General features: G+C 40.7%; 1 protein-coding gene across 12 annotated transcripts in view; it reads left to right on the top strand.

Annotated features, from left to right (window-relative positions):
* Positions 1–1,830: 1,830 nt before the first annotated feature.
* The window catches only part of picalma (phosphatidylinositol binding clathrin assembly protein a), a 43,006-nt gene continuing 19,662 nt past the window's right edge, over positions 1,831–25,174 (top strand). For 8 of the 12 annotated variants that reach the window (XM_074671678.1, XM_074671677.1, XM_074671676.1 and 5 more), the window contains exons 1-12: positions 1,831–1,929; positions 2,101–2,343; positions 16,379–16,521; positions 16,727–16,802; positions 16,905–17,007; positions 18,522–18,615; positions 18,721–18,832; positions 19,336–19,442; positions 21,725–21,766; positions 22,471–22,482; positions 22,655–22,740; positions 22,860–22,983. In XM_074671678.1, the coding sequence (XP_074527779.1) occupies positions 2,214–2,343; positions 16,379–16,521; positions 16,727–16,802; positions 16,905–17,007; positions 18,522–18,615; positions 18,721–18,832; positions 19,336–19,442; positions 21,725–21,766; positions 22,471–22,482; positions 22,655–22,740; positions 22,860–22,983 (1,029 nt within the window). In that variant the 5' untranslated portion in view covers positions 1,831–1,929; positions 2,101–2,213. The remainder of the gene's footprint in view (positions 1,930–2,100; positions 2,344–16,378; positions 16,522–16,726; positions 16,803–16,904; positions 17,008–18,521; positions 18,616–18,720; positions 18,833–19,335; positions 19,443–21,724; positions 21,767–22,470; positions 22,483–22,654; positions 22,741–22,859; positions 22,984–25,174) is intronic. The other 4 variants (XM_074671685.1, XM_074671683.1, XM_074671687.1 and 1 more) reach the window with 1 other exon arrangement.

Genomic DNA, 25,174 nt, shown 5'->3' with positions numbered 1-25,174 from the left:
GTTGCCATGGTATCAACTGACTCCCAGACATCCCATAATATTCTCTCAGAGCCATTAGGCTCACTTCCACCTATGCACAGCAAAATAGCCCTAACTGGGGCTAGGAATGTCCTAGAGAGATGAAACCACCACCAAAATGTTCGTCTTATTCTGTTGGACACAGTGGGGCAAATACCATGATAGTAGGGCAAAACCGGCATGAGCCCCGAGGACCCGTCTAACGCTGCTTGCAGCTTTAATTTCTGTTAAGATCTGCTTTTTTAAATCAATATGTCTGTGGTTTATAGTTCTTCTGCTGTCAGCCTCTGGTGGACACTCGAGGAACTGCAGTTTTTAGCACTTCCTCACAGGCTTCATATCTTAAGACCAGAAGTTACAGTTTGGTTTCAGCAGGCTGATGAATAGCAAAGACAGCAATATACATTGTTTTTCTTTCTTTGAGTGACATTTTTGGTTGGTTTAGCTTTATTGGCTACATCTACTTTTCCAGACCCTTGAGAATTAAGTTCAGCATTTTTCTTTATGAGTTGCCCTTTAAGATTTACAATTATATACAGAAAAATCATGGATCATTTTATTTTAGAAGTTAAAGTAGATGTGATAGGAGGAAGTGGCCCTCCTAAGGTCACGATACGCCCCGCAGGTTTAGACTATGCCTGTCCTGTCAGAAAAGCTCTGCCATTGTAGCCAGTCAGTGCCTCCGCCATTTCTTTCAAACCCTGTTCGAGTAAATAATCATTTAAGACCATAGACTGTATAGTGTAAGACCAACAAAGAGGAAGCACTGACACAAGCTGGACAGCACTGTGCGTGGGAACTACAGACCGCTAACCAGGACAGAGTTTCAGCCTGACGCCGCTTCCAGAGATAACACCGGAACTACGAGTAATGGACTCCAAAATAAGAGCTGACCAATCCGAGCCCAACTATCATTCCACCAAAAATGTTAAAAGCAGCTAACATGGTGTCTTTAATCATCTGTCCTGGATTAAAAAATAATAATTAAAAAAATAAATAATAAAATAATGTCTGAAACAGACTTAATGGCTGATTTCTGTGGCTTGTTTGGAAAAGGAGTTCTACATCAATTCTTAGATGTGTTTTTCTCTGTTAAAAGCAACAGTTTTGGAGGGCAAATAACCCCTTCATTTCAAGATTTTATCCTTCACAAGGATCAACTAGAAACAAGTTATGAATATAATAAACAATATTTGATTAAGGAATTTCCCTAAATTTTCTGCAGTCTTGTGTGCCTTCAAAAATATTTGGAGAAAAATGTGTTGCCCATGTTGCCCAAGGCTTCTACTAAGGAAACATTGATGATAACATAAAACTGGTTCTGATCAAGGGTGAGTTCTGGTATTGATTTCTGTGATTTAAACTATTTTCTTTCTTTCTTTTTGTTGTTGTATGAGCAGCCAAGTCAAAGTATCAGGCCCTGTCTCACTGTAATATCCTAGAAGAATAAAAAGGGTTTGAAAAATTGACTTAAAGTCCTTTCTTTGATGCTGATAGTTTATGTGCTAGCATATATGTACTGTGTAATGTTAGGTAAAGGATGGCTGATGGACCTTTTTCCCATTACAGTTTCTTAAATAAATATTTTTTATTTTAGGTATATATTTTGAAAATATGCATACAGTAGGGTCAAATTGTAGCAACATGTAGGCTGTTTAAAAATGACTACAGGTGTAAAGTCTTATTTTGACCACCCTATAAACCAAGATTAGAGTGTCTTTACTGCGTATTATGGTTTTTATTACTCACTTTTCATTTTCTTGCGCTCTGAAGCCTTTATTGTGAAGCAGTTTGTCCGGAAGTGCATTTCTACCCCTTCTGACAGTGTGTGAGCTTTACAGTGTGTGAAGTGGACTTGTACGGAAAGAGGAGCAGAGACAGAGGCTGTAAGGGATCGGACTGTAGACTGGGGTTAGTATCTCGCTGCTTTAAACGTGTTGAAGTCTAGTTCTGTGTTCAGAGGTAAATGTAGAACTGTAATTTTGGCTGCACCGGTAGAATTATGTCCCCCTGTTTGCTCGTCTGCTAGGTTAGCATACAAGCTAAGTGCCTTCGTCTCATTGTCCCCCCTCTCTCTTCCAGTATTGTCAGGTGGCTGAGCCTTTGACTACCGAGACCGTCCTTAAAACCACGGCTTCTCAACTGGGTTTGGATCCGTTTCCTCGCACGGTGACAGTTTCTGTGAACCGATCAGGATGTCTGGTCAGAGTATAACGGACAGGATAACGGCCGCTCAGCACAGTGTCACTGGGTCGGCGATTTCTAAAACGGTGTGTAAAGCCACCACGCATGAAATAATGGGACCCAAAAAGAAACACCTGGACTGTAAGTAGTCTATAACTTCACTATTTCTCAGCTACTACATGTTCATTGACTTCCTTTGTTTTAACTGACGTCTCAATCCTGTCGCTGTGTATGCGGCTCTGAGGCCTGCACGTGACGTCAACATTACGTTTAACAATACCGTTACGTTATCCAGCAGCAAACTGCCAATATGCTCAACACTTACACAAGTCATTTAAAAATGTACAATTATATCTTAGTTAAAACAAGGCTAACGGTTTCGTGTACTTGGTTGGTTTGTTGTGAAAGGAGCGCTGTAACGTTTCATAAGTTAGTAGGTCGTTTAGCCCATTTAAAGGGTTGGGAGTTAAAGGGTAACTAAAACCGCGTGTTTCCGCTGAATTACATCTCTCCAGGATTTTCAAAATAATATTTTCAGGTGAATTTCTTAGCTAAATGGCTATGTGCTATTTTAATTTTCATAGCTTTCACTATAAAGCAGTCTTTCCCATTCAGCCTACACATTTAATTATTTTGTATTATTATGTGGCCATAGTGTGAGTCTTTTGTTATGCAAGGCAAATTTGTCATACCAATCAAATTGAGAATTCATTTTTAAAGTTAACTGCTTGTTTTGAAAGCCTTTAATAGTTGGGCACCATCTTATTACAACCTCTTAACTCTTCATGTCCCTGAGCACTGTTAAAGATCATCTGGAAATCTCATTCCCAACTTTTAACCCAAGGCACTTGGACTTTTGCTGTCCTGCCTCAAAGCTTTTGAAGTCAATGCGAAATGATCCCTGTTCACCAAGCTCTGTGTCCTCCTTTTAGTCCTTGTTGAAAACATTAGTTTGTTGTGAGTTTTTTTCTGAACTTGTGTGCTATAGGTTCGTTTGTCGTTTCATTGAAGTGGTTTTAACTTAGTGATATAACGGTTTTACTGCCTTATTTTAGCCCTGTTTTAGAATGTCTATAAGGCACATTTTATCTTTGGTTTTGAAAGGTGTATTATAGATACATGGTATTAGTAGCATTATTATTTGATTTATTATAAAGTGCTTTATATATGTAGGGGAGTAAGTGAAACTATGGCTGGGTGGCAAATAGCTGTTATGCTGCTTGGTTTCAGTCCTTGAGCCAGGCAGGTACCTTTCTGTGTGGGGTCTGCATGTTCTCCCGGAGTATGTTAGTGTTCCCTCTGGCTTCCTCTCACTGTCCAAAAAAATGAGCTCCTCAGATTGATTGGTGACTCTGAATTGTCTGTGAGTGGGATTGTGTGTGTTTGTTTGTCTCTCCGTGTCATGTGGAGCTTGCAGAGCTGTCCAGGTGAACCCCGCCTTGTGCTTAATGACAGCTTGGATAAGCTCCAAACACAGCCTTCCTCCACCCTCCCACCAAAAAGGGAAAAGCTGTAAAAGATGACTGATGAATGAGTAGAAGAAAGTAATTACAGCTTATCATTATGAAAATCATTTTTATATAGAGATTTTAAATCCAAATTATAAAAATTATCCATCAGGGCAGGGAAAAAGAGTAATGTTTTTAGTCTGGACAAGGGATGTCTTTTTCAGTAATCCATGATTGATCTTTGGAGATGTTACCGATCAGTTGGGTATTACTTATTCAGTGAACTTTGATTTTTCCTATGACCAAAACAATACCAAATGTCTGTTTTTCCCCCAAAATCATATTTTCCAAAGAAACACAGTGCATCTAGCTGACAGTATTAAATAGCTTTGGATCATAGAAAGATGAAATTAAAACAGACTATCAACATGCGGAGCAGGCTCATGAAATTAGTCTCAGTGTACAAAGAAAAGTCATTTAGAGTGATGCTCAATCTACTGAACGTGATTCACTAATGTACCGAACTCTCCAATGCCTGTCTTCTGCGCTTGATCAGTGTGTGTGTGTGTGTATGTGTGTGAGCCTGGCTTTGACAGTACAAGTAAACTAACAAAACCTCAAAAACTGGAATGTCCTAACAATGTTTTTGTGCCTCTTTGACACAAGTACCCTGAGGAACACACATACCTTATGGTCTAGTGGGTCAATCATAGGCCTGTCACGATAATCGATAAATCAATTAACCGAACCATAAATAAAAACGTCCTCGGTAAGTTTGCCAGCCTCGATAAACTGACACGTGCATGCATGTTTGTTTTCCTCCTCTCTTTTGACCAAAGAGACTGAATGAGAAGATGGCTCACTACGTCTATCTTTCCTAACATCAGGGTGCTTAGGTTCTATAGCAGATTTAGCGGATTTATAGCGGAGTGAGCATCTGTCAAAAATGCGATCTTTGGGATGAAGACGGGCTGCTCGCGCGTACACACAGAGAGAGCTGAAGCGAGCGTCCTGAGGGGTAAGGAGGAAACACACGCTAATATGAGTGATGGCATGAAAGATACGGTTCTTAAGCCGCCTGCCACAGTCCCAGTGTGGGAATATTTTGTTTTTTTTTCTATCAGAATGAACAAAGTGTAAGCTCATGAACACCTACGAGCTGATATGTCGCATTTGTTTGAAAATAGTGGCGACGAAGAAGAAGAAGGGGAGGTGCAGCGGAGCCTTGTTCTTTGACAATCCGCTCTTACTGAGGCTTTTGGTCTGCAAAGTAAATAGAAATAAAAGCGCCAAATGGTGGGTGCTCAAAGACAGCTACATTGCCAAAGAAATGCAGCCCTTCAATATGGATGAAAGCCAGAAATGTTCAAAATGTTTGACAGACAGTACGGATTGACTGGGAAAAGTACATGTTACAAACAACTCAGGAACTGTATAAACTCCCTTTTATTTAGGCTATAGTTTTTATTGTTGTTGTTTTTTTTGGAGTTTCGTTTTTTCTTTAGAGACAGTGTCTATGTTTTATTGTTTTTGATTAGTATTAATTATTTTCATTGACATGTATTTTTTTTCGAAAAGAGAGTCCATTTCATTTTCATTGTATTTTTTTTCTCTTGTTTGTTAGATTTATTGTATTTTTTGTTTAATTTATTTTATTTAAAAGATCCTGACCTTTTAATTACAGTTAAATACTCTTAAGAAATTAGAGTTTCTTGCTTTTGATATGGTGTACTCACTTTATTATCCCATTTATCATAATTACATAAATGAAAAAATAGAAAAAAAATCAAATAATATTGACAATAATATCATTTATCGGCAATAATATTTTGGAAAATTATCGTTTAGCAAAATTTGTTATCGTGGCAGGCCTAGTCAATCGTCACAATCAGTCCAAGGGCAGAAAAGACATACAGAGGACACTGATGTTACTGGTCTGTAGATATACTAACGTAATGAATGTGTAGAGTCTTAATCCTTTGTGTCATCGTCAGCAGTAGGTGTGTATTGCTCCCCCCAAAAAGAGCTTGTGTAGAAGTGGCACCCTCATTGAGCGTCTCCCCTGGCTGAAACACCTAAAACCCGCTGATTCACATTGAAACATGCTAAAGCTAAAGCACCTCTCTGATAGCTGACTGTAACGACAGACCACTGGTTGTTTGTCCCAAACAGTTATTCATCAATGTGTGATTAAATGTGAACATCTCTAGTCTGGACTCAAAGGTAGTCAGTGTCAGGGTCAGTTTAATGTGATCTGGTTTCAGGTCTTGTGGTGCAGAATAACAAAATCCTGCGTATGCATGCTTTGTTCTGCCTCTGTGGATGGTTAGTGGGCTGTAGGTCAGAATGTAGAGATTATACTTTGGGTCAAGGGTTGTTAGGGGCTGGATGAAGCCATTCCGTGTCATCGTGGCGAAGGTAACATGTCTTTAGGACGACAGTAAAGCCACTGTGTTGATAATATTCCAGTTTTTTTTTTGTTAAAGGTACAGTCAGTTAGATGAAGTTCTCAAAGTGGATTGTTTTGTGGAAGACTGAGTAGGCTTCACATTCTGGGTTGCTGAATCCAGTTTTTACCACTCTTTGTTTTTCTCTATGTGGTCCATTTAATGATGAAGAGATTCTTTCCACTCTAACGTTTGAATACAACCTGTCTGGAGAAATCTCTAAAGAACAAGTTATTCTGTTGCGTGTCTGCATCAACTCTGCACACAGGACTTCTTGTGAATGAGCAGAGGAGGTGTTATTTCCAGTTTTGTAGAGAAGGAGAGAGACAGTGGAAAGAGAAAAAGGTAAAAATAGGTGGCTCAACTAAAATAATCCATACATTTTAATAAGCCCATTATAATTATATTAATATAATGATTATTGCCAAACTCTTTTTTTATTGTAGTATGTGCTGGATGTGCTCGGCTTTATCTCCATGGTACTGGTCTTCCAGTTGAGCATATTCCTATACTATGAGATAGAATAGAACAGAATAGAAAAGAAAATACTTTATTTATCCCCGAGGGGAAATTCAGGAGTCACAGCAGCATTTAAGAAAACAAAAGTAAGAAAGTGTATAGAAAGTGCAAGAAGGTCCACAAGAAAGTAGATGCACCACCACTGCATCCACCACTCTCCAGCCCAGCCAGTCTCCACCTCCACAGGGTCCAGGACTGAGCCTCCCCAGCAGTCTGTTCAGTCTCTGTCTCCTGGATCCTGTCTGCCCACAGCAGGCGAAGCTCCTCCAATGTGGCGCCGGCGTCCGCTGTCAGCTCCGTCAGCCACGTCCGCATGATGCCACTCTGCCCTCCGGCAGCCCCTCTGCCGCTGGGTTAGCACGGCTAGCTCATCCATCCCACAGATAGATCCCACGTTCCCAACAACGATGGATGGAAGGACAGGTCCACGTCATCACCTCCCAGCTCACACCCGAGAACCAGCACGTCGTCCTCACCTCCTCCTCCTCAGCTCAAGGGAAATCATCAAGCCTTACACTATTTAGCATTGACATTCTACAGGCTGCTAACAGCTAATTACATATGTAAAGAATGCAGCCATGGTTACATGTAGGATCTCCAGACAAACACAGGAGAAAAGTAGTAAAAATATCGCTGAAGCCACAGAAAGTTTGGTGTCCATGACCAACAATGAACCATACAAAGTAATGATCCACTCCAAATACAAAGTTGACGCAAACAAGACAAAAAATTACAAGAAAGGGACAAAGAAGAGAGAGCTGCTGCAACATGCAGCTACTTGGGCAGCGCCTAGCAGGATTAAGGCTTTAAAATGTTTGTTTTATCTCTACAATCAGACACAAATTCTTCAATTCAAATTTAACCAGGTTGTGACTGGCAGATGATAATAATGTTATTAGGAACCCCCATCTCTCCCTTTTTGGAGACTCTGCTCCAGCTACAGAATTATTAAGGCCTTGAGGCCAACTCCACATGTTCAGTATCCTCTCCTCTGTAGTGACTAGCTGCTCTTATGTCATTTTTGGAAGTGTCATAGTTTTTTTATGTTTTGCTAACAGGCATGACCCTGTCCTCTTCTTATCTGTCTGATCAGAGCCAGTCTGAACATTTTTCGTTGATCTGTGATCAAAACTTGAGCCAATCAACTCACTCGGTCTCTGATGTCAGCTGTCAGGAGCACAGTTTGCCATAGAACGCAATCACATGAGGTAACAGAGCAATCTGAGTTCACCTTACTGTTTGTTAGAAATATTCAATATGAAACTTCAGCTACAACTTGAACATTATTGCACCAACGCGCAGACGCAGAGGTTCACACATGGTAACTTTTCAGTGACGCAGAAACATTCAACAAATAGTATTCTTGTATGATCTCAGAGCAGCAGTTACAGGTGGCTGATACCAGCCTTTTTTCAAGGTATCGTTACTCGAGAAGGCTGCAGATACTAGCAGCAGATACTTTTGGCAAAAAAAATCTGACGTCGAGCAAGTCCTGCTCGCCAGTAGATTCTGCTAATTGCTGCGGTTTAACACCACTGCAAATGTGTGCCAGGTCCTTTTCAGACAATGTGAATGTACCAGGAAGAGTTAACAATTAAACTTTTTTTTATTTTGCACTTTAGTTTACTTTAAAAAATACTCAAACTCTGACAGCTATCTGTTTTAAAGTGCACTTTTAATAAATATATATTTTCAATATTGATCAAAAAAGTTCTGAACTCAGAAAATTGTTTATGTTTTATTTGGACTTAATGTCAGAGTGACTGTGCTGTCTTTGATCAAAATGATCTGTTACTGTTAATTGAAATTTTCTGTATCAAAAGTGCTAGTAGTATTGGTACTCTGTATCGGTCTGCATAAAAAGTGGTATTGAACATCCCTAGTTTGCATTCGTGTTGTGGCCTTTGCGTATCGCCTGATACCCAAAAGCCACCATCGGTGGGTCTTTTGAAGTGTGTGTGTAAACTTAGATTGTCCTCTTTGTCAACTTTGTGGATAATTTGAAGTTGATATTGCTGTTTTTAAGGAAAATATCCTCAATAAATCTGCAAAACATTTTGAATGTTGTCAGTAAAGAGACTTTAAAGACAGAAAAGAGAAGAATTTAGGGTTTGTTCTCTATTGAACGTTTTAGTCAATGGCATGATCATGTTGATCTTATAACTATGTAATATAATGCTTTTTTAAAGCTGCATTTAAAAAAAGTGTGTCACCATCATTTCACTGAAACAGAGGCTCGGATTGTCAGCGAGTGAGACTTTGGGCAGTTGAACTTGTCAGATGTAAAATTATTCATGCTTATGAAAGTAAATAATTAGTTCATATTGATTCTGTTGTCTTTAAACTTCACAGCTTAGTATTATTATCATATTTATATCTGCTTTTCACTGTTGCTCTGATTGTCCAGCAGCCCAGAGGACAGGCCTGTGTTGTAGTAAGTCAGTGATGAATGTTGTCCATAAGGTGCCTATCTAGATTATTAATACACCAGAATATGGAGTGGTCATGACAAACAGAGGTAAGTCTGTGTGTAAGCCTGTATGTCTACACCCTCCCCCATAGCTTCACCCATCTGCCCTGAATGTAGGTCTGCCCAGACAGCTATGACTGCAGGGGCATCAAGTGGCATCCCTTTAAAGGAGTGGGTCCACACAGCCTGAATGAAACCCTCTGTGACGCTGAAAGCGCTGAGATTCAATAGCACACCCCAGACTAGACTCCAATGATCTGCATTCTCTTTTAATCCACCAGAGCTCCCAGAACTGAACTGGAAGCTCTGAAACAATCTGTGTATGGTTCGTTCTTTCATTATTCTGTTTCAAAACAAGATCAAAAAAATGAAAAACTGACTTGTTTTTTTGTTTTTCTGTTTTAAAACCAAAACGGAAAAACAGAAAAACAGAAGAACAGAAAAACCTCGTTTGTCTGTCCTGGTTTTAAAAATGGAAAAACAAAAAATAATAAAAGATTGTGTCAAAATTGTTTGTGTGATATTTTGATTTTAAATGTGAACATCTCTATATAAAAATTAGACAAATAACTCACATTGAAGGTTTTCTGTTTTCTGTTATTCTGTTTTTCCGTTTTGGTTTTAAAACAGAAAAACAAAAAACAAGTCAGTTTTTTTTGTTTTTTTGATTTTGTTTTGAAGCAGAATAACAAAAGAACGAATCATACACGGCTTTGAAACAAGTCCGTCAGATGATTCTGTTCATGGCGTAGGTTTGTCTATGCTGTGCAGCATTTCTCTCCTCGTAGCTTTCACCTGTGCCTCAGCGTGAAACCAGAAAGACTCTGAACGTGGGGAATGTTTCAGAGCTCTTTGCCCATATTAGACGTTTCCTTCAACAGGAAGTGGTTCTCCTGTCCTCAGAGCAAGCTAAGATTACCAAAAACAAATTAGGAAGTCATTAGAGAGCCCATCCCTTTTCTCAGGCGCACGGAAACTGAGCATCAAAAGTCAAACATGAGATTGGGACTTCTGATGCATTTCCTCACAATTACGCTTCTGATTAGATTCCAGACGCTACAAGAATCTACTGGAATCCCTGAAACATGCCAGACAATTTATGTTTTGTAATCTTGAATCACTTGTGTGCCATTCATATCAGTGTCTCTCAATCGGAAAGTTTGGGTTCCCCCTGAACTGCACCTCCTGTCGGTTAGCGGTGTGTGTATGTGTATGTGTATGTGTATGTGTATGTATGAGATTAGCTGATACTGACAGTCCCTACTGTAGCAGCACCTGCAGTGTGTGAAAAAGAGCCCATGCCACAGACATATATCCAACTGGAGGAGGCCGTGACATGGTTCATGGTGTTGCTTAATGAAAATAAAGTTCTCTCAGCTCAGATGACTCATACTGTTCTTTGACACAAGTGACAGCTTGATTTGTACTTGTGAAAAACCTTTTTTTCTGTGTTATTTACGTGATTCTGAGAATCTGTAGCACAGTCATACTTCCCCCTGTGTTCTCTTTTCAAAGTGCTTTACTTCCTTTGTCAAGTCCTCAGTATCTGTTTACCAAATCCATGTGATAATAACATCCACCCTCTTCTGCTGCGACTTATTATTCTTTAAAGTCATACTTTCAGGCATTTCTGCCTTTGATCTGAGAGGGACAGGAAATATGGAGCGCATTAACTGGGGAAGACATGCAGCAAATGTTGAAGGCTGGGAGTGAAACAGCAACTGAAGAAAACTCATTCATGATCCTGTGTGTATCCTTACTAGCAGGACTGCTATGGTGCTTGCAGGTTATCCCACAACAGAGCAATTTATGATTACAACAGCAAACTGCATCTATAACTGTCTGTCATCCCTATTCTTAAAGGGGACATATCATGCTGATCCCTGATTTAATACTTACATATAATATGATATAATAAATTTGAAAACAGACCTTTCACCCCCTGAATTTTCAAAAAATTAGATCTTGTATTTTTTCTGATATCCTAGAACGAGATTTGGTGCCTCTGAAAATAGGTCATTGCCGGTTGGCCGGGAGATTTCGACCATCGTGACGACACGAGGATCCTTTCTTTTTATTGGAGTAATCTGATAAAACAGCTCCTCCTCTGTGATGTCAGTTAGTCACACAACCGCCACCGAGGAATACACCCACCAAGAGCCGAGTATCCCCCCTCAGATGCTGGATGCAGGGACTCTGCTCTGCTGAGCAGCTCGGCTTTACATGGTGAATTAGCAGTTAAAACACTGTAGTTTTAGCAGACGTCGTAATACTTGTGAGACTGTGATATTTACATGCTTGTTCTGACATGCACTGTGAACCTGGACCACAATAATGCTGTGGTAATAACATAGTGAGGAACTGACGGTAGAGGCCATCTTTAGACTACACTTTCAGCATGATGGATAAAACAGACAGAGAAAAGTGAAGGAGCAGGATGGAGCCCTGTTATAGAAATGGTTTATTGGTAAAGTCTGCCTATATTTCCACGTATAAACCATACGTGTCACAGTACCGGTTTGACTTACCACACTGAAGTATCCTGAGATGATCTGTGTCGAGGTGGATTTTCTTCCTCCTGAGCTGCAGAACCGTCCGGGTCTGATTTGGGGTCCAATACAAAAGGACGTATCCTACACTCTGCCATTTTATCAGTGCTATCAATGCCTTACGGTGAAGTTTTGGCAAACAGCAAACTCGCTCGGTCTGCCCCATTCAATATGTCGATTTTGTAAATACTGCCATGCTGCAAAAACCGCCCCCTGGCTCTACCCCCTCCACCCCTCTGATAGAACTGACCAATCAGAGCACAAAGGGCTGTGACGTTGCGAGATTACTGGAGGTCATTCTTGAAACGGAGCGTTTCAACGAGATCTTCAGAATGGCCTAAAATGAGGATATTGAGAACGCTATTGTGGGGCAATGAAGGAACTAAATGACTTGTACTGAGGGCAGAAATGCTTTACAGGCATCCTAGTCCGGCATAGTGAAAAGGAGAAACAAGCATGATATGTCCCCTTTAAAGGCCAAGTCAGGACTTTATACTTTCTCCTGAAAAAGTCTCACTTTTATTCATTTGCCTGTTTATAATCCATGGTGTGAATTGAGATTATCAGAACAAACATTGATCCCCAAGGAAGAAACCGTGTGGCTTTGCATCCTGGGAAAAGTTGTATCAAACAAAGAAAAGTTGTATTAAAAAGATCCTCTTTCCAAAACAAATTCACGCCTTTGAAAGAGTCATGTCTTTATGACAGCGGGTCATAGTGCTCATGGGAAATGGAGTCCAAGTCCTGTAAAAACACCACAGATCCACGCAGCGTTATTAAGGTGTAACTTTACCATTTCCAGTGTTTTCCAGTGTGTTCCCAAAGAGAGCTTCAATGACAGTCAACTGTTTCATACCTTTACCCCCAAACTCTTCTGAACTCTGCTGCCTGTGACCCCACCTTGCATCACTCACACACTATGACCACGCAGAGCCGGTGCTGACACATGCATGTTCACTTCTCGGGCTGGGTTTGAAGCTGTGGCTGGAAACAGAAAAACACTCAATAGTTAATAGTATGTGTTAAGAGAAGCATTCATGTCCACAAATGTGAAACAATGGTGGTTTCAGGAAACCTGCCTGGAAAGGAAATGTGATTGCGAAGGATGTGAACAATTTCAGTTCTGTTTTAAGTTGATTTTAGGGAAGTCTGTGGGTTTCAGAAACATTTCACTCGGCATTTGTTTCAAAACCAGGGAGGAGCATCTTCTTGTTCACACTGTCTTAGAATACCACAAAGAAGCTCGACCCAGCCAGCAGTGTTCAGCAGCAGAAAAAAGTAAAGAGAGATGGAGGAAGAATAAAGAAGCTATTGGTTTCTGGTTACCATCAGTCATGTTAATTAGTTCCCTTAAACTAAATCAAGACCCTAGTTTCTGCGATCAAAAACCGCATAGTTCTCCAAAAATTTATCTCAAGATGTTTTCCAATCACACTGACAGGTCTCTATCTGCTAATGTTACATTGTTTATACGGCTCAGACATAGTATGTGCCCTCTCCACAGCCATCTGAGTTGGGACTGAAAAGGCTTTTGTTGTCACATGGTCGGCCTATTGTGTGATTGTCAACAAAAGCTGAAGGCTCATAGAGCAGTACGTTAACAGAGCTCAATGGCTGACAGCCACCCTCCACACAACAGTTATCGCTAACTATTAACTGAAACTAAATAGCCCAAAGCTTTCATTTGGTATGGGGTTGGACAGTTGGAGGATGACATATTTATTTGTCTGATAGTACAGTACCAAAAAACTTACTGTCAGAGTCCACTGTTTATAGCTTTTTGGGTTCTTAATACAAAAAGTCTCCTCCATATCAACCTCCTTCCTCCTGCCAAATTTGTGCTCCCATCATTTTTACCTTATCTTTAACTTACAGTTTATCTGTTTGAAAACACAGAGTCTCAGAGGGTTTGGTCAAACAAACTCAGTTTGAAGGCAAGAAATGAATTCTCTCAGATCAAGTCCTGTAAAAAATATTTTAAATAAAAGTGTTGTTGAAGTGCTGCAGCACTGAGCAGGAAAGCAGTGTGTTTATAATACCCAGAAGCTCTGACATCATCCATCGCTCTCACAGTTTACACTGAGAGAGGAAGCAAGGGGTATTTGCTTTGAGTTGGGCAGAGCACACTGCCACAGTGCCAGGCAAAAGATGTGTGCCTGCTCTGCCAAACCACAGATCAGAGGAATGCTGTCTTTGTGGATATGTGGCCAAGGCATCAGGAAAATCACAGCATTCGTAACTATTAATTACAGTACAGGGATCGCTATCTTTCACTTTAAAGAAGTTTGTTTCTTATGTTAAAGTGCTGCTCAAGGACAGGTAATTCCTGGTGGGGTTTGTTGTGTTTACTGCACATTAGCAGGGAATAACTGCGTTAATGCTGCTCATATGAGCCTCACCACAGATATCTAGACAAAGAGTTTGAGTCTTGTCTTCATTTTGAGTCAGGCTACAGTAATTAATTATTTTAGTAATTGAGTTGTTTGTCAATTATTGGACTGATTAATTGAGTGATCGAATTAGAAAGATGGATGCTCAGCTATTTTTTTACTTAAGTATGTCCGTATTGAAATGATTTTACAATGCAGATGTCCCCGTCCATTGTTCATTAGACTGGCTGATGAACATGAACAACTTTTTGTTTCCTGTTTTGAGGGTGGAAAGTGTTGTTTACCCAGCTTGTCTCCAGCTTATAATGACACTGTATGAAAAGTGTGAAAATATCATTGAGTTCATTAACAGCTTTGCAGGTAGCTGGTTTCAAACATACCTGAAGGTCCCGAGGTCAAGTATTACAGTGTTACAAAGCTTTGTTACATTATTGATGGTGCCCAGTCTCAGGTATTTAAAAACTATTTGTTACCGTACAGTCTTCACAGTAGAATAGAATAGAACTTTATTTGTCATTGCAACAAGTGCAACAAAATTGCAAGAGCCCTTTAGTCAGTGCAAAACAGTTAAAAGTGCAAAATAGCTGCCATGTTCAGGTACATTAATGACATGAGGTAATTGTTATGTAATTATATGACGACAAATGAGGTATAGATTTCAGCCTTTGTTCAGGGCCCTTACTGCTGTTGGGTAGAAACTGTCTCTGAACCGGTTTGTCCTTGTAGTGATTGACCTGTACCGCCTGCCCGACGGTAACAGATTAAACATGTGGTGTCCGGGGTGAGAGGCAATGATCTCAGGTTGACATTTGTTTTTCCTTGTGTAGAAATATATACAAGCCGTTTTACCCACACTAAGTATGAGGCAAGGCTCAGAGAGACAATCCAAAATCTTAGCCGTTGCTTGAATTAATTTAGCTGCAACTTTTTGGCTGTCCTTACCACGTGGATAGATGACAGTGTCATCTGCATACATGTAGGTTTCAACTTCAGGGCAGACCAGTGGCAGATTATTAACATATAATCTGAATAGAACAGGTCCTAACATCAAGCTTTGTGGCAGACCAGTCAAGAAATGATGAAGTTCTACCACCAGCATTGCCTCCTCGTGGTTAGATGGGACTCTATCCCCGTGATTGAACTGGAGTTTGGACAGTTTTGACCGAAAAACATTATGGTTTATTGTATCAATTATTTTTCTCAAGTCCAGGATATACAGCTCCTGCAGTGCCCCCTTTGTCTAGATCTCAGATGCTCAGGTATGTTTTTCCTTAGATATTTCAGTACTATGGCCGGGAGGAGACCCCGGGGCAGTCCCAGAACATGCTGGGGAGACTACATCTCCCAGCTGGCCTGGGAACGCCTCGATCCCCCGAGAAGAGCTGGTCCAAGTCGCTAGGGAGAGGGCTGCTGCCCCCGCAACCTGACCCCGGAGTAGTGGCAGAAAATGGATGGATGGATGTGGCCGATTTAAGGATGCAAATGTCTCTATCCAGTGTTCATTCGACTGGCTGATGAACATTTACAATTAGATGGTCAACACTTTACTCTTGGTTGTTAAAGTAGAGACCAAAGTCAAAGAGGATAAATGCTAAATATCTGTGTGTGCACAAACCCTGGCCACCCCTACCCAAACCATTGCCCTCATTGTGCCACCCCAGTCTGAAAGTATGGACATGCCCCTGCACAGCAGTGTTAAGAAACAGAGGGGAATGAAAATTAACAGGCTTTCAGGTTTTTTCAACAAAGGCTGCAGGAAGTCATATCTGATCATTTTTAACAAATGAAAGAAACGCTTCAGCCCTAAAGCACATTTTTGAATGGCCAGTGTGACCGCAACTGTGCCGTGCTTGAGCCCAATTCACTTCTCTTCTTTGGCACGCTTCGGAAAGATGGGCTTCGGCACGGTTTACTCCATGCATGAGCACAAGCGCGTGCGATCCATGACGTATGATCACCGTGAGCGCATCTCTCAACAATCATTTTAACCAAAGCGGGGTGTTAGAGGGCTGTGTCGGGCCAAAACGACTTACCATAAGTCCAAAAGTCTCTAAAGTATCAGTGCTCTCTGTGTCTCATTGTGTTGACTCTGATGAGATCGCACTTCATGTAAACAGACGTGTCACAATGACAAAGGAGGGCCATGTGCGTGTGATACCACGGCACGGTTTGGATGGCCAGTGTGATCGGGCCCTTAGACTCACCAGCACGTCTCTTGGCCTCCACATTTCATCCTTTGAGGGCAGTGTGGTGTTGTTCACTGAGAGCATGAAAGCTCCAGGCAGAAAGAGTCAGTCAAACTTCCTGCTCTGACATCCTGTGACATCATGGTCCCTCTTCCTCTCCTCCTCAGACCTGATCCAGTGTACAAATGAGATGAATGTGAACATCCCTCAGCTGGCTGACACGCTGTTCGAGAGGACCACAAACACCAGCTGGGTGGTTGTCTTCAAGTCTCTCACTACCACACACCAGCTGATGGTCTACGGCAATGAGGTCAGTGTTCAGTAAACCATAATAACCGTCGTCCATCTTTGATGAAGTGGATGGGACTGGAAAATGTCTAAAACTGTCTAATTAGGGTCCATCCAATGACATGTTGGTACAGAGTGTGAGCTTTATCCTGTCACTTTGGAATGCTGTAAGCTATAAGGCACAGCAGGTTGATGCACCCAGGACTTACAGACTGCTTCTCTTACAGAGGTTTATCCAGTATCTGGCTTCAAGAAACACACTATTCAACCTCAGCAACTTCCTGGACAAGAGTGGTTTACAAGGTATGTAGCAGCACTGTTTTCACTGTTCAACACTAATCCTTTGGAGACTTCAGTCATATGTCATGAAACATTCCTATCTGCTTCCTTTTGTTGGTGCTGTAGGCTACGACATGTCGACGTTCATCAGGAGGTACAGCCGCTACCTGAATGAGAAGGCCGTGTCCTACAGACAGGTGGCTTTTGACTTCACTAAAGTTAAAAGAGGGTAAGGAGCCATCACTCTGTTACACGTATTTAAAGCTTTCTGTACCTTGCACCCTTGGCTGTCCTTACCAGGTGATGGTGTCATCTGTGTACATAGAAGTTTTAGACAGGTGACATATCATTAACATATAAACTGAATAGAAGAGATCCTAACATTAAGCCTTTTTGTGGCACACCAATCAATCAATGGCTCTGTCAGGCTGGGTCCCTAACAACCTGTTTTCAGATCACATCTTAAAACACTCTTTTACTTCTTGGTTTTTTAACTCTTTGTGAGCGCTACACTCAACAGGTGGTCTCCTATTTTATGTGTCATGTCTTGCTGTTGTGTTTTCTAAATGTAAAGAACTTCGGTCAACTGCAGTTTTTTTTTGTTTGTTTTTTTGTCTGAAAAGTTGCTCTAAAACAGAATTATCTGTTTTAAAATGATGAGGTCCAATCACCAACATTGCCTCCTCGTCATTAGACAGGACTCCATCCCCCTAATTGATGATTAAATTTGGACAGTTTTGACAGAAAAACATTATGAAATTCTTTCCTCAAATCCAGGATTTACAGCCCCTGCAGCACCTCCCTTGTGTCTGTTTTGACTTTAGCAGGTTGCCATTGCAGTTGATTTTTTTTTCTAAAGATAAATCACTTTGGATGAAGTGGGGTTTGTCCTGAGTTCAAAAAGTCAGTTTAGCTGTTGGGCACCTGCTTTCTCAGCAATACTAGATACTACTGGATCCAACTGGCAATATTATGATGTGACATTCACATCATTAGGATTTCTTCTATTAGATATGGATATCTCCATGTAATCACGAATATCCTGTTCAATTGACAAATAAACCACTTGTGCAGTGGGAATGCTGAAAAGTTTTGTATTTGTTTGCTTGAATAAAGTTAGACTTCACAGATTTATTCTTTTGGGGTTTAAAAACCCTCCCCATTGTTTTCTGTTAGTTTAATCTATAAATGCAGTTAAACTTTGTGTTTCACAACTGATAGCAGTACTAGCTGCAGATGAACGACAGCTTGACTAACTTAGACAAATCACAGACGAAAAATAAATAAATAAGTTCCAAGGTTATGTCCAAACTCTTTTGATGAAGTCCTCTTCCCAATGGGATTATTACAAAAATGGTTTGTTACATAGTTATTCATATTTCAAGGCCTTTTGATGACCATAAATCTCATAGATGTGTTTTTTTGTGCTTCATTGTTTTCAGAGAATCACACTGTAAAGTCATCATCTGAAACCTCCCACTCTTTGGGAAGCTTTCCTGAAACCTGTGTGAGGAGCAGAACCAAAGAAACTGTTTCATGGCCACAAATCTATTCATGCACTCTCTTTGATAATTAACATTCATAACTAATCAATCTGTCACTATCTACTGTTGCTTTGGGTTGATGACCACATAGGCAGGCCGTTTACAGGAAATACTGCTGACACAATCAGTCATGAAGAAAAGAAAGCCAGAGGCTCAAAGATGTCTTTCCTTTAAACCTTCTGGTTCTTTCTGCCCACAGGTCTGATGGCATGATGAGAACCATGAACACGGAGAAACTCCTGAAGACCATCCCTATCATCCAGAATCAGATGGATGTGCTGCTTGATTTCAACGTAAGTGCTCCGTACTCTCTGCACGTTATCAGACACTTCTCTATGTTTAAGGTGCTGTTTGTGTTTTTGTTACAGATATTTTAAACACCACCTTGTCTCTTTCAGGTCAATGCCAACGAGCTGACGAATGGTGTGATTAATGCAGCCTTCATGCTTCTGTTCAAAGATGCTATTCGACTGTTTGCTGCATACAATGAAGGCATAATTAACCTCCTGGGTAGGAACCAGTTCTTGTTTTGTCATTAGCTCTGAAAGTTCTGTTTGATCTTTTCTTTTAGTCCCTGTTCCTGTGGTGATGATAATTATAGACGATGGTACTGAAGCATTAAGCTCCAGAACCAAGACTAGTCTTCAGATCACTCATTAGTATTCTTCCTCATTTACGAATAAAACTTGAATTAACTGAAAAAATCCACAAAACTCACAGAGCTCTAACACTCTTATTTGATATTTGAATTAAAGAGAAGGTTTCTCAGACACTTCTTCTACCAAAGACTCCTTTTATTATGCAGTGAGTGTTTCTTTCTCCTGTTTCAACACTATGAGCATGCTCTACAGAGCTGCAGAGAACAATTTTTCCATCTCTGATGACATCTGTAGACAAAAACCGTGTTTTTAGTGTTTTTTTGTTGTCATCTGTGAATCAACAGACACCACTATAGTTCAGAATGATGACTTTGTTTTACAGTCTGTTCGTTGTGATTCTTTTCCTGTTCACAGAGAAATACTTTGACATGAAGAAGGTTCAGTGCAAAGAAGGGCTCGACATCTATAAGAAATTCCTCACACGAATGACAAGAATCTCAGAGTTCCTCAAAGTTGCTGAGGTACGTCATGACCCTGAGGCTGCTCCACTAAAGATACATGTCTGCTTTTGGCAGAGCCGGCTCCTAGCAATCATTTAACTGAACGATGAGCGACTGAGACAGGAAGTCAGACACGAGAATAACATAACATTTTTGCTCATTTTCACAATAAACTAATTAAAACATAAGACAGGCACACAGAGACCTGACAACTAATAACTGATAACTTTGTCTTCGAGCAGCTACAGGGCGCCCGCCGGTCACGTGACTTAAGCTGTGCCTCTGATGGAAAATCGAACAATCCTAATGACTTCTAAACCGCAGAGATACAAAAAAAATTCACTCATCGTACAGTGTGTGCCAATAATGAAATCAGTGTTTTAGACCCAAGCTGTTTTTTGAACCAGGCTGTAAATCTGCATTTTAATGCTGTAAAAGTCTGTTTTTATGGCTTGGTGAGTGTGTGACTTCCAGTCTTTCTGCAGCCAGCCTGAAGCGGATTCTGAACAAACAGCGACTTTTAGCGCTTCTGCACAGGCTTCATTTTTACCAACCTGATGTTGCCCCTTGCTCTATACTGAGCTTCCTGTGTGAATTGGACATGGTTTTCTATTCTCAGTACGGCTAATACGGTTTCTTGAATAATTTGAGTACCTGAATTACAAAAAATGATCAAGAAATTTCCTCTGAGGAATCGTTTAATTTTCAAAAGCTCAAAGCATGATATTTTGTCTGGACTACTTTTAATGTAGCGCACAGCACTGATGTCACACACGCAAAGGAAAGAGAAGAAGGAGCAGTTTTGCCAACTTGCAGGCTTTGTCACTATATTGAGGGATATTTCAGATCTCACTAGCGACGTTCTTTCAAAAAAGCGACTAGCAACAAATCAAGTGAGTTTTCTGGAGATTTGGGAATCTCATGTCAAAGTAATTGACATGAAAGCACCCACTGCTTCTCAACGAGCAGCATGTGCTGAGCCAACCCTTAATCCAAAACACTCACAGATGGACCCCTTGCTCGCTGCAGTCTCTCTCAGCTGCAGCCAGAACAGGAGTCTGCTTACAAATAAATAGTGCTTATGCTGGTTTCAAGCCCAGATAAAGGAGGAGGGTTGATATTTTATCAAGGGCTGTCACTTTTAACAGGTCAATTAGATTAGTTAATTACACAAATTGACGCATTTTAAAAATTAAGGCAGATCAACTCATTGGCTCCCAGCCATTTTCAGAGCATCCTGAATAATCTTTTGAAACCCAAATAATATTGTTGTTTTATGACTATGTAAACATCAAAACTACCAAGGAAGAGTGGACTCCCTTCTCTAAGTCTCTCTTCCAGTTTTTGATCCAAAAAACAGATAAAAAGTGCCTATTTTGATGGCGTTCATCTCGGGCGCTCCATCCTTTGATCCTCTCCATGATCTCCGTTGTCTTTTCTCAGAATTACGCCACTCTTTCTCTCTGAACTACTGCGACATATCTTCAGTTGGATCGTAAGCTACCTGAACTTTTCTGACTTGCAGCGTCTCCTCATATCCATGCTGACCTCTCATCCAAAGAGTGCACCGCTCTCACCCACAGTAGTTTACAAGCATGATTTTGATTGACAAGCTCCGCCAGACCCCGCCTCTATAGACTTGTGAACACAGACATTTTAATATTGGCAGGTTACAACACAGATTGTCGCACATCCACTCCTCTGGCAGGTGTGTTGGATGAAGACAAAAAAGTCCAAATCTATCAGAAGAAATAGATATTGGCCAGTTGAAAAAAATGTGGATTTCCAAATCTTCTCTTCTTTGTGTATTCATTGTGTATTGTGCAAATGAGCCAATTGCGTCAATTGGCAACTTATTTAGTCTTCAAAAAATACAGCGCTGTAGAGTTATTGACGGATAAAATGTCAGCTAACACTGGCGCCTAATGTGCTGCAATGCAATAGGTGTCATAATTTTAATCGGAACACTGCAAAGACTCCGTCTTTTTAAGAATGTCTCTTATTCATAGTTAAAATGTCTCATTTCTATTCAGATGTCATTACACTTAAAATATATCACCTAAAGTCACTTTTTTCTCACTTGATTCAAACAAATTTTTATTTGAAAAATAATTGCTCTTTAACTTAACAAAAATACATTTTATCTGATTCCTCAATTAATCTGTGGAATTTCCAGTGTAATACTTGAATGATAAATATTCCATAGCTGCAGCCCTGAATTTGAGTATAAAAAAAAAGTTCTTTTTATTGGGCCTCACAGTGTTTCATTCAGATTCTGTCGCTCTTTGTTTTTCCTCCTGCAGCAAGTGGGAATTGACCGAGGTGACATCCCTGACTTGTCTCAGGTAAGCCTGGGTGCATGTTTAAAGTTTAGCTTTTAAAACCAGCTGCTTTGAAAAGAACGTCCTCACCTCACGGCTGGCTTTGCTTCACTAACACAAGGTTCATGGCCACATTTTGGGGATATAAACAAGATGATGACTCTAGTGTTCACAGAGAAGTGTTACAGTGAAGACGAAGTTTAGTAAAGTAAAAGTAAAACATATTGCCTTCCTTCTGCCTGGCTCTGACTGATAATCTTACTTATTTAGCAGCCTTACCAGAGTTTGGCCTCTGCACAGATGCTTGACCTCACTTACTCTGGTTCTTCTGTGTTGGAAAAGGTTTTAGGGATATTATGACAGTCTCCCCTTGGCTCCTTTTTATACTAACACGTTTTTACCACAGTTGCTTTGCCAGGCAGGCCATGCATGTCCCCACTGCTGCTCTCACACTTACTTTTGACTTTGCACATCCTACAGCAAATAAAGGTGTCCACAAAAGGTTTTATACGGACAGATGAAGGTGCTGAAGTAGCTTCACAAAAAAATGTACCATTTATTTATTTATTTATTTATTTATTTATCGGTTGTTGATGTTGTTAGTGTACCTGTGTTTCTGAAGCATGTAGAGGTTAGTACTTCTACCCATAGGAAACTAAAGTTAGGATCTTGACCATTACCACCTTTATTTTCTGTATTTTCCCTTCCTTCTATCTCTCTGTTTCCAGTTTACAGTTTGTGTAAGTATCTGGACCTTTTCTCCCCCTTTACTCGGTGTTGGTCAGTAGCTGTTTGTGGACTCTTGGCAGTGACTGCATGCTTCAGTGTGTTTTTTGTTTTCAGCAGATGTCTTGTTTGGGCTAATGTCTGCCTTTGTAACATAACAATGTGTGTCACTGATATTTACTCCAGGCCCCAAGTAGCTTACTGGATGCCCTGGAGCAGCACTTGGCCTCTTTAGAGGGAAAGAAAGTCAAAGACTCGACAGCAGCCAGCAGGTGGGTCTGATCATCTCATTGTTCGATGAGTAGAGAAGCAGCTGCTTGAAGTATGTTTGCACTTCATTCTGAAACTGGGCTTTAAAATAAATTTTGTTTCTGTGTCTCTCCTGATTCAGAGCAAGCACCCTTTCCAACGCTGTGTCCTCACTGGCCAACACCGGCATATCTTTCTCTAAAGTGGATGAGAGGGAAAAGCAGGCAGCCCTTGAAGAGGAGCAATCTCGCCTCAAAACACTAAAAGTACGTTTTCTCCATCATTTGACTCGTTTTTTTAAGCAGGGGCCTGTGGGTGCATTGCTGTGTTTCTATATAGCATCATTCAGGCTACGTCCACATGTTAAAGGCTGTTTCTAAAACCCAATTTTTCCCCCTCCCTTTTTCAAAAACAATAATCCTGTTCTCCCCAGAAGTGTTTTAAGTCTTTTTGTGTCTTCAGGGAAACCAAAATAAGCATGGCAAGCCAGGAAGTGTTGCGCATATAGACACAGCATCTTCTCAATGGACCAGTTACAGCAATCCTAGAGTGCAGGGTGATACATTTAAAACTAGTGTGTGTCCATCCATCAGGGTCAGGGGGGTCTTCAGCCTTTCCCTGCTGTCTTTGAGTGCAAGGTGAGGTACATCTTAACAGATCTCCAGCATATCACAGAGATAACATTTCCAGACAGACAACTATTCACACACACTCCGACTTGTGGATAGGGCTGAGTACCAAACATAGGTTCCAAACCAAAACAAAACACTTCTGTAGCACTGAGTATCAAAACATGTCTTTTCGTTTGGTGCCAAGTTTCAGTACCCAAAAGGTTAATCATGTGATTAAACTCTGATAATGCACCGGTGATTGGCTGCAATGTTATATTTCAGATCCTTGGAGCATCTTTTATGTGAAAAAAGCAACTGCCAACAAAACTATCAACTTTTCTTCTCTGCTTTGGCAGATTTCAGAGAGGTGAACTGTTTAGCATGGTGTAATGGGTCCTCTTCAAGTTCAAAAACCTGCTCATCAGGTTGGTTGGTCCTCTTGTAAGTGGGGGTGGGTGATAAAAAATCGTGTACAATATTATCCAAAATGTTGCTTTAACTATGTGCAATTTTATATTATCAAGTATTACTGTTTTGAAAAAAAAAAAAAAACAGACGGTGCATGGATGGCAAAGGAGAGGTCCTTGAAAGTCCTCTTTTGCTGAATGCTTGCCTCAGAAGCCAATCAGTGGACAGGGTTCAGTCATGTGACTCAGTGGAAACCAAACACTACATACGGTAGTCGCACATGGAGGAAACATGCAGGAGTCTCCCGTCTCAGCATGGGTCCACGTCCCTCGCCTGGAAATGGTTTGGAGCAAGTGTTGCATCTTCACAGAGTAGGCGCTGGGAGATGTTTCTGGTGGTGTTTTCCCACCTTCCTGTCCGCTATATGGAATGTGCTTATCTGTGTGCACATGTTTGTGTGTCTGTGAACACGCTGGAACGGAGCTTCAACGTGCATGAAACAGCGCAAGGAGAGATGTGAACGCTGTGATGTACTTATGACACCCCGTAAGGCTATATAGTCAAGGTATAGACCTGATTTATGAGAGGTACCTCTAAATTACTTCTGTGTTATATGGAAAATAAATTTACTCGACTTCCAGGGGGTCTGGGTGCCTCCGTTGGGGGGGATTGCCTTCCCCCCATACAGTGTTAGGGAAAACACTGTCATTGTTAAGTTGCCATAGAATATTGTTGGGCAATGTTTAACAGAGATGTAAGAAGCACTTTAAAAATAAACAAGAACTGTTGTTCTGAAATGCTGCGTCCATCTATAGTTGTCCTGGTTGGCAAGTAATTTTGTAGCATTTTTTGTTCAATATTGTCAGAATATGGTTATTGGAAAATTTGAAAAAATAATCAAGATATATTTATTTGCCCATATCGCCCACCCCTACTTGTGAGTGTGGTTGAATGGTTGTTTGTCTCTACATGTTTGCTCTGTGATCAGCTGGAGACCTGTGCAGGTGTACTCTGCCCTGTGCCCAGTGACTGCTGGGTTCACTCCAGCTCCCTTAACCCCGCAAGAGAAAGGAAGTACAGATGATGGATGTTCACACCACAGCAACTTAACAGTTTTCAAAAATCTCCATCTATGAGAGTCATTTTAGAAAACTTGTTATCAGGCTCCTTAAAATACACTTTAATCTACTGCAGTGACTCTTACATCGGGGTATGTGTACATGTAGGGGTACGTGGGAGTATCTGACAAATGTTATTTAAAAAGTTGCATCACAACAAATTTTGAAAAATCTGATCATTAAAAACAACTTAATCAACATTTGATTTTTATGTCCATGAAGCATAAAGTAGGGCACTATTTCCAAATTGAGCATATTCATTCATCAAATGTAATATTTGTAAAACCGCTTGGACCAGGCGGCCTCTATCTGATGACGTC

The sequence above is a fragment of the Halichoeres trimaculatus genome, unplaced genomic scaffold (assembly GCF_033239565.1).
Source record: "Halichoeres trimaculatus isolate MK-OKI-2021-1 unplaced genomic scaffold, fHalTri1.1 fHalTri1_scaffold_6, whole genome shotgun sequence".
In the NCBI taxonomy this organism is placed as follows: domain Eukaryota; kingdom Metazoa; phylum Chordata; class Actinopteri; order Labriformes; family Labridae; genus Halichoeres; species Halichoeres trimaculatus.
This window is presented reverse-complemented; position numbering and strand designations above follow the sequence as displayed.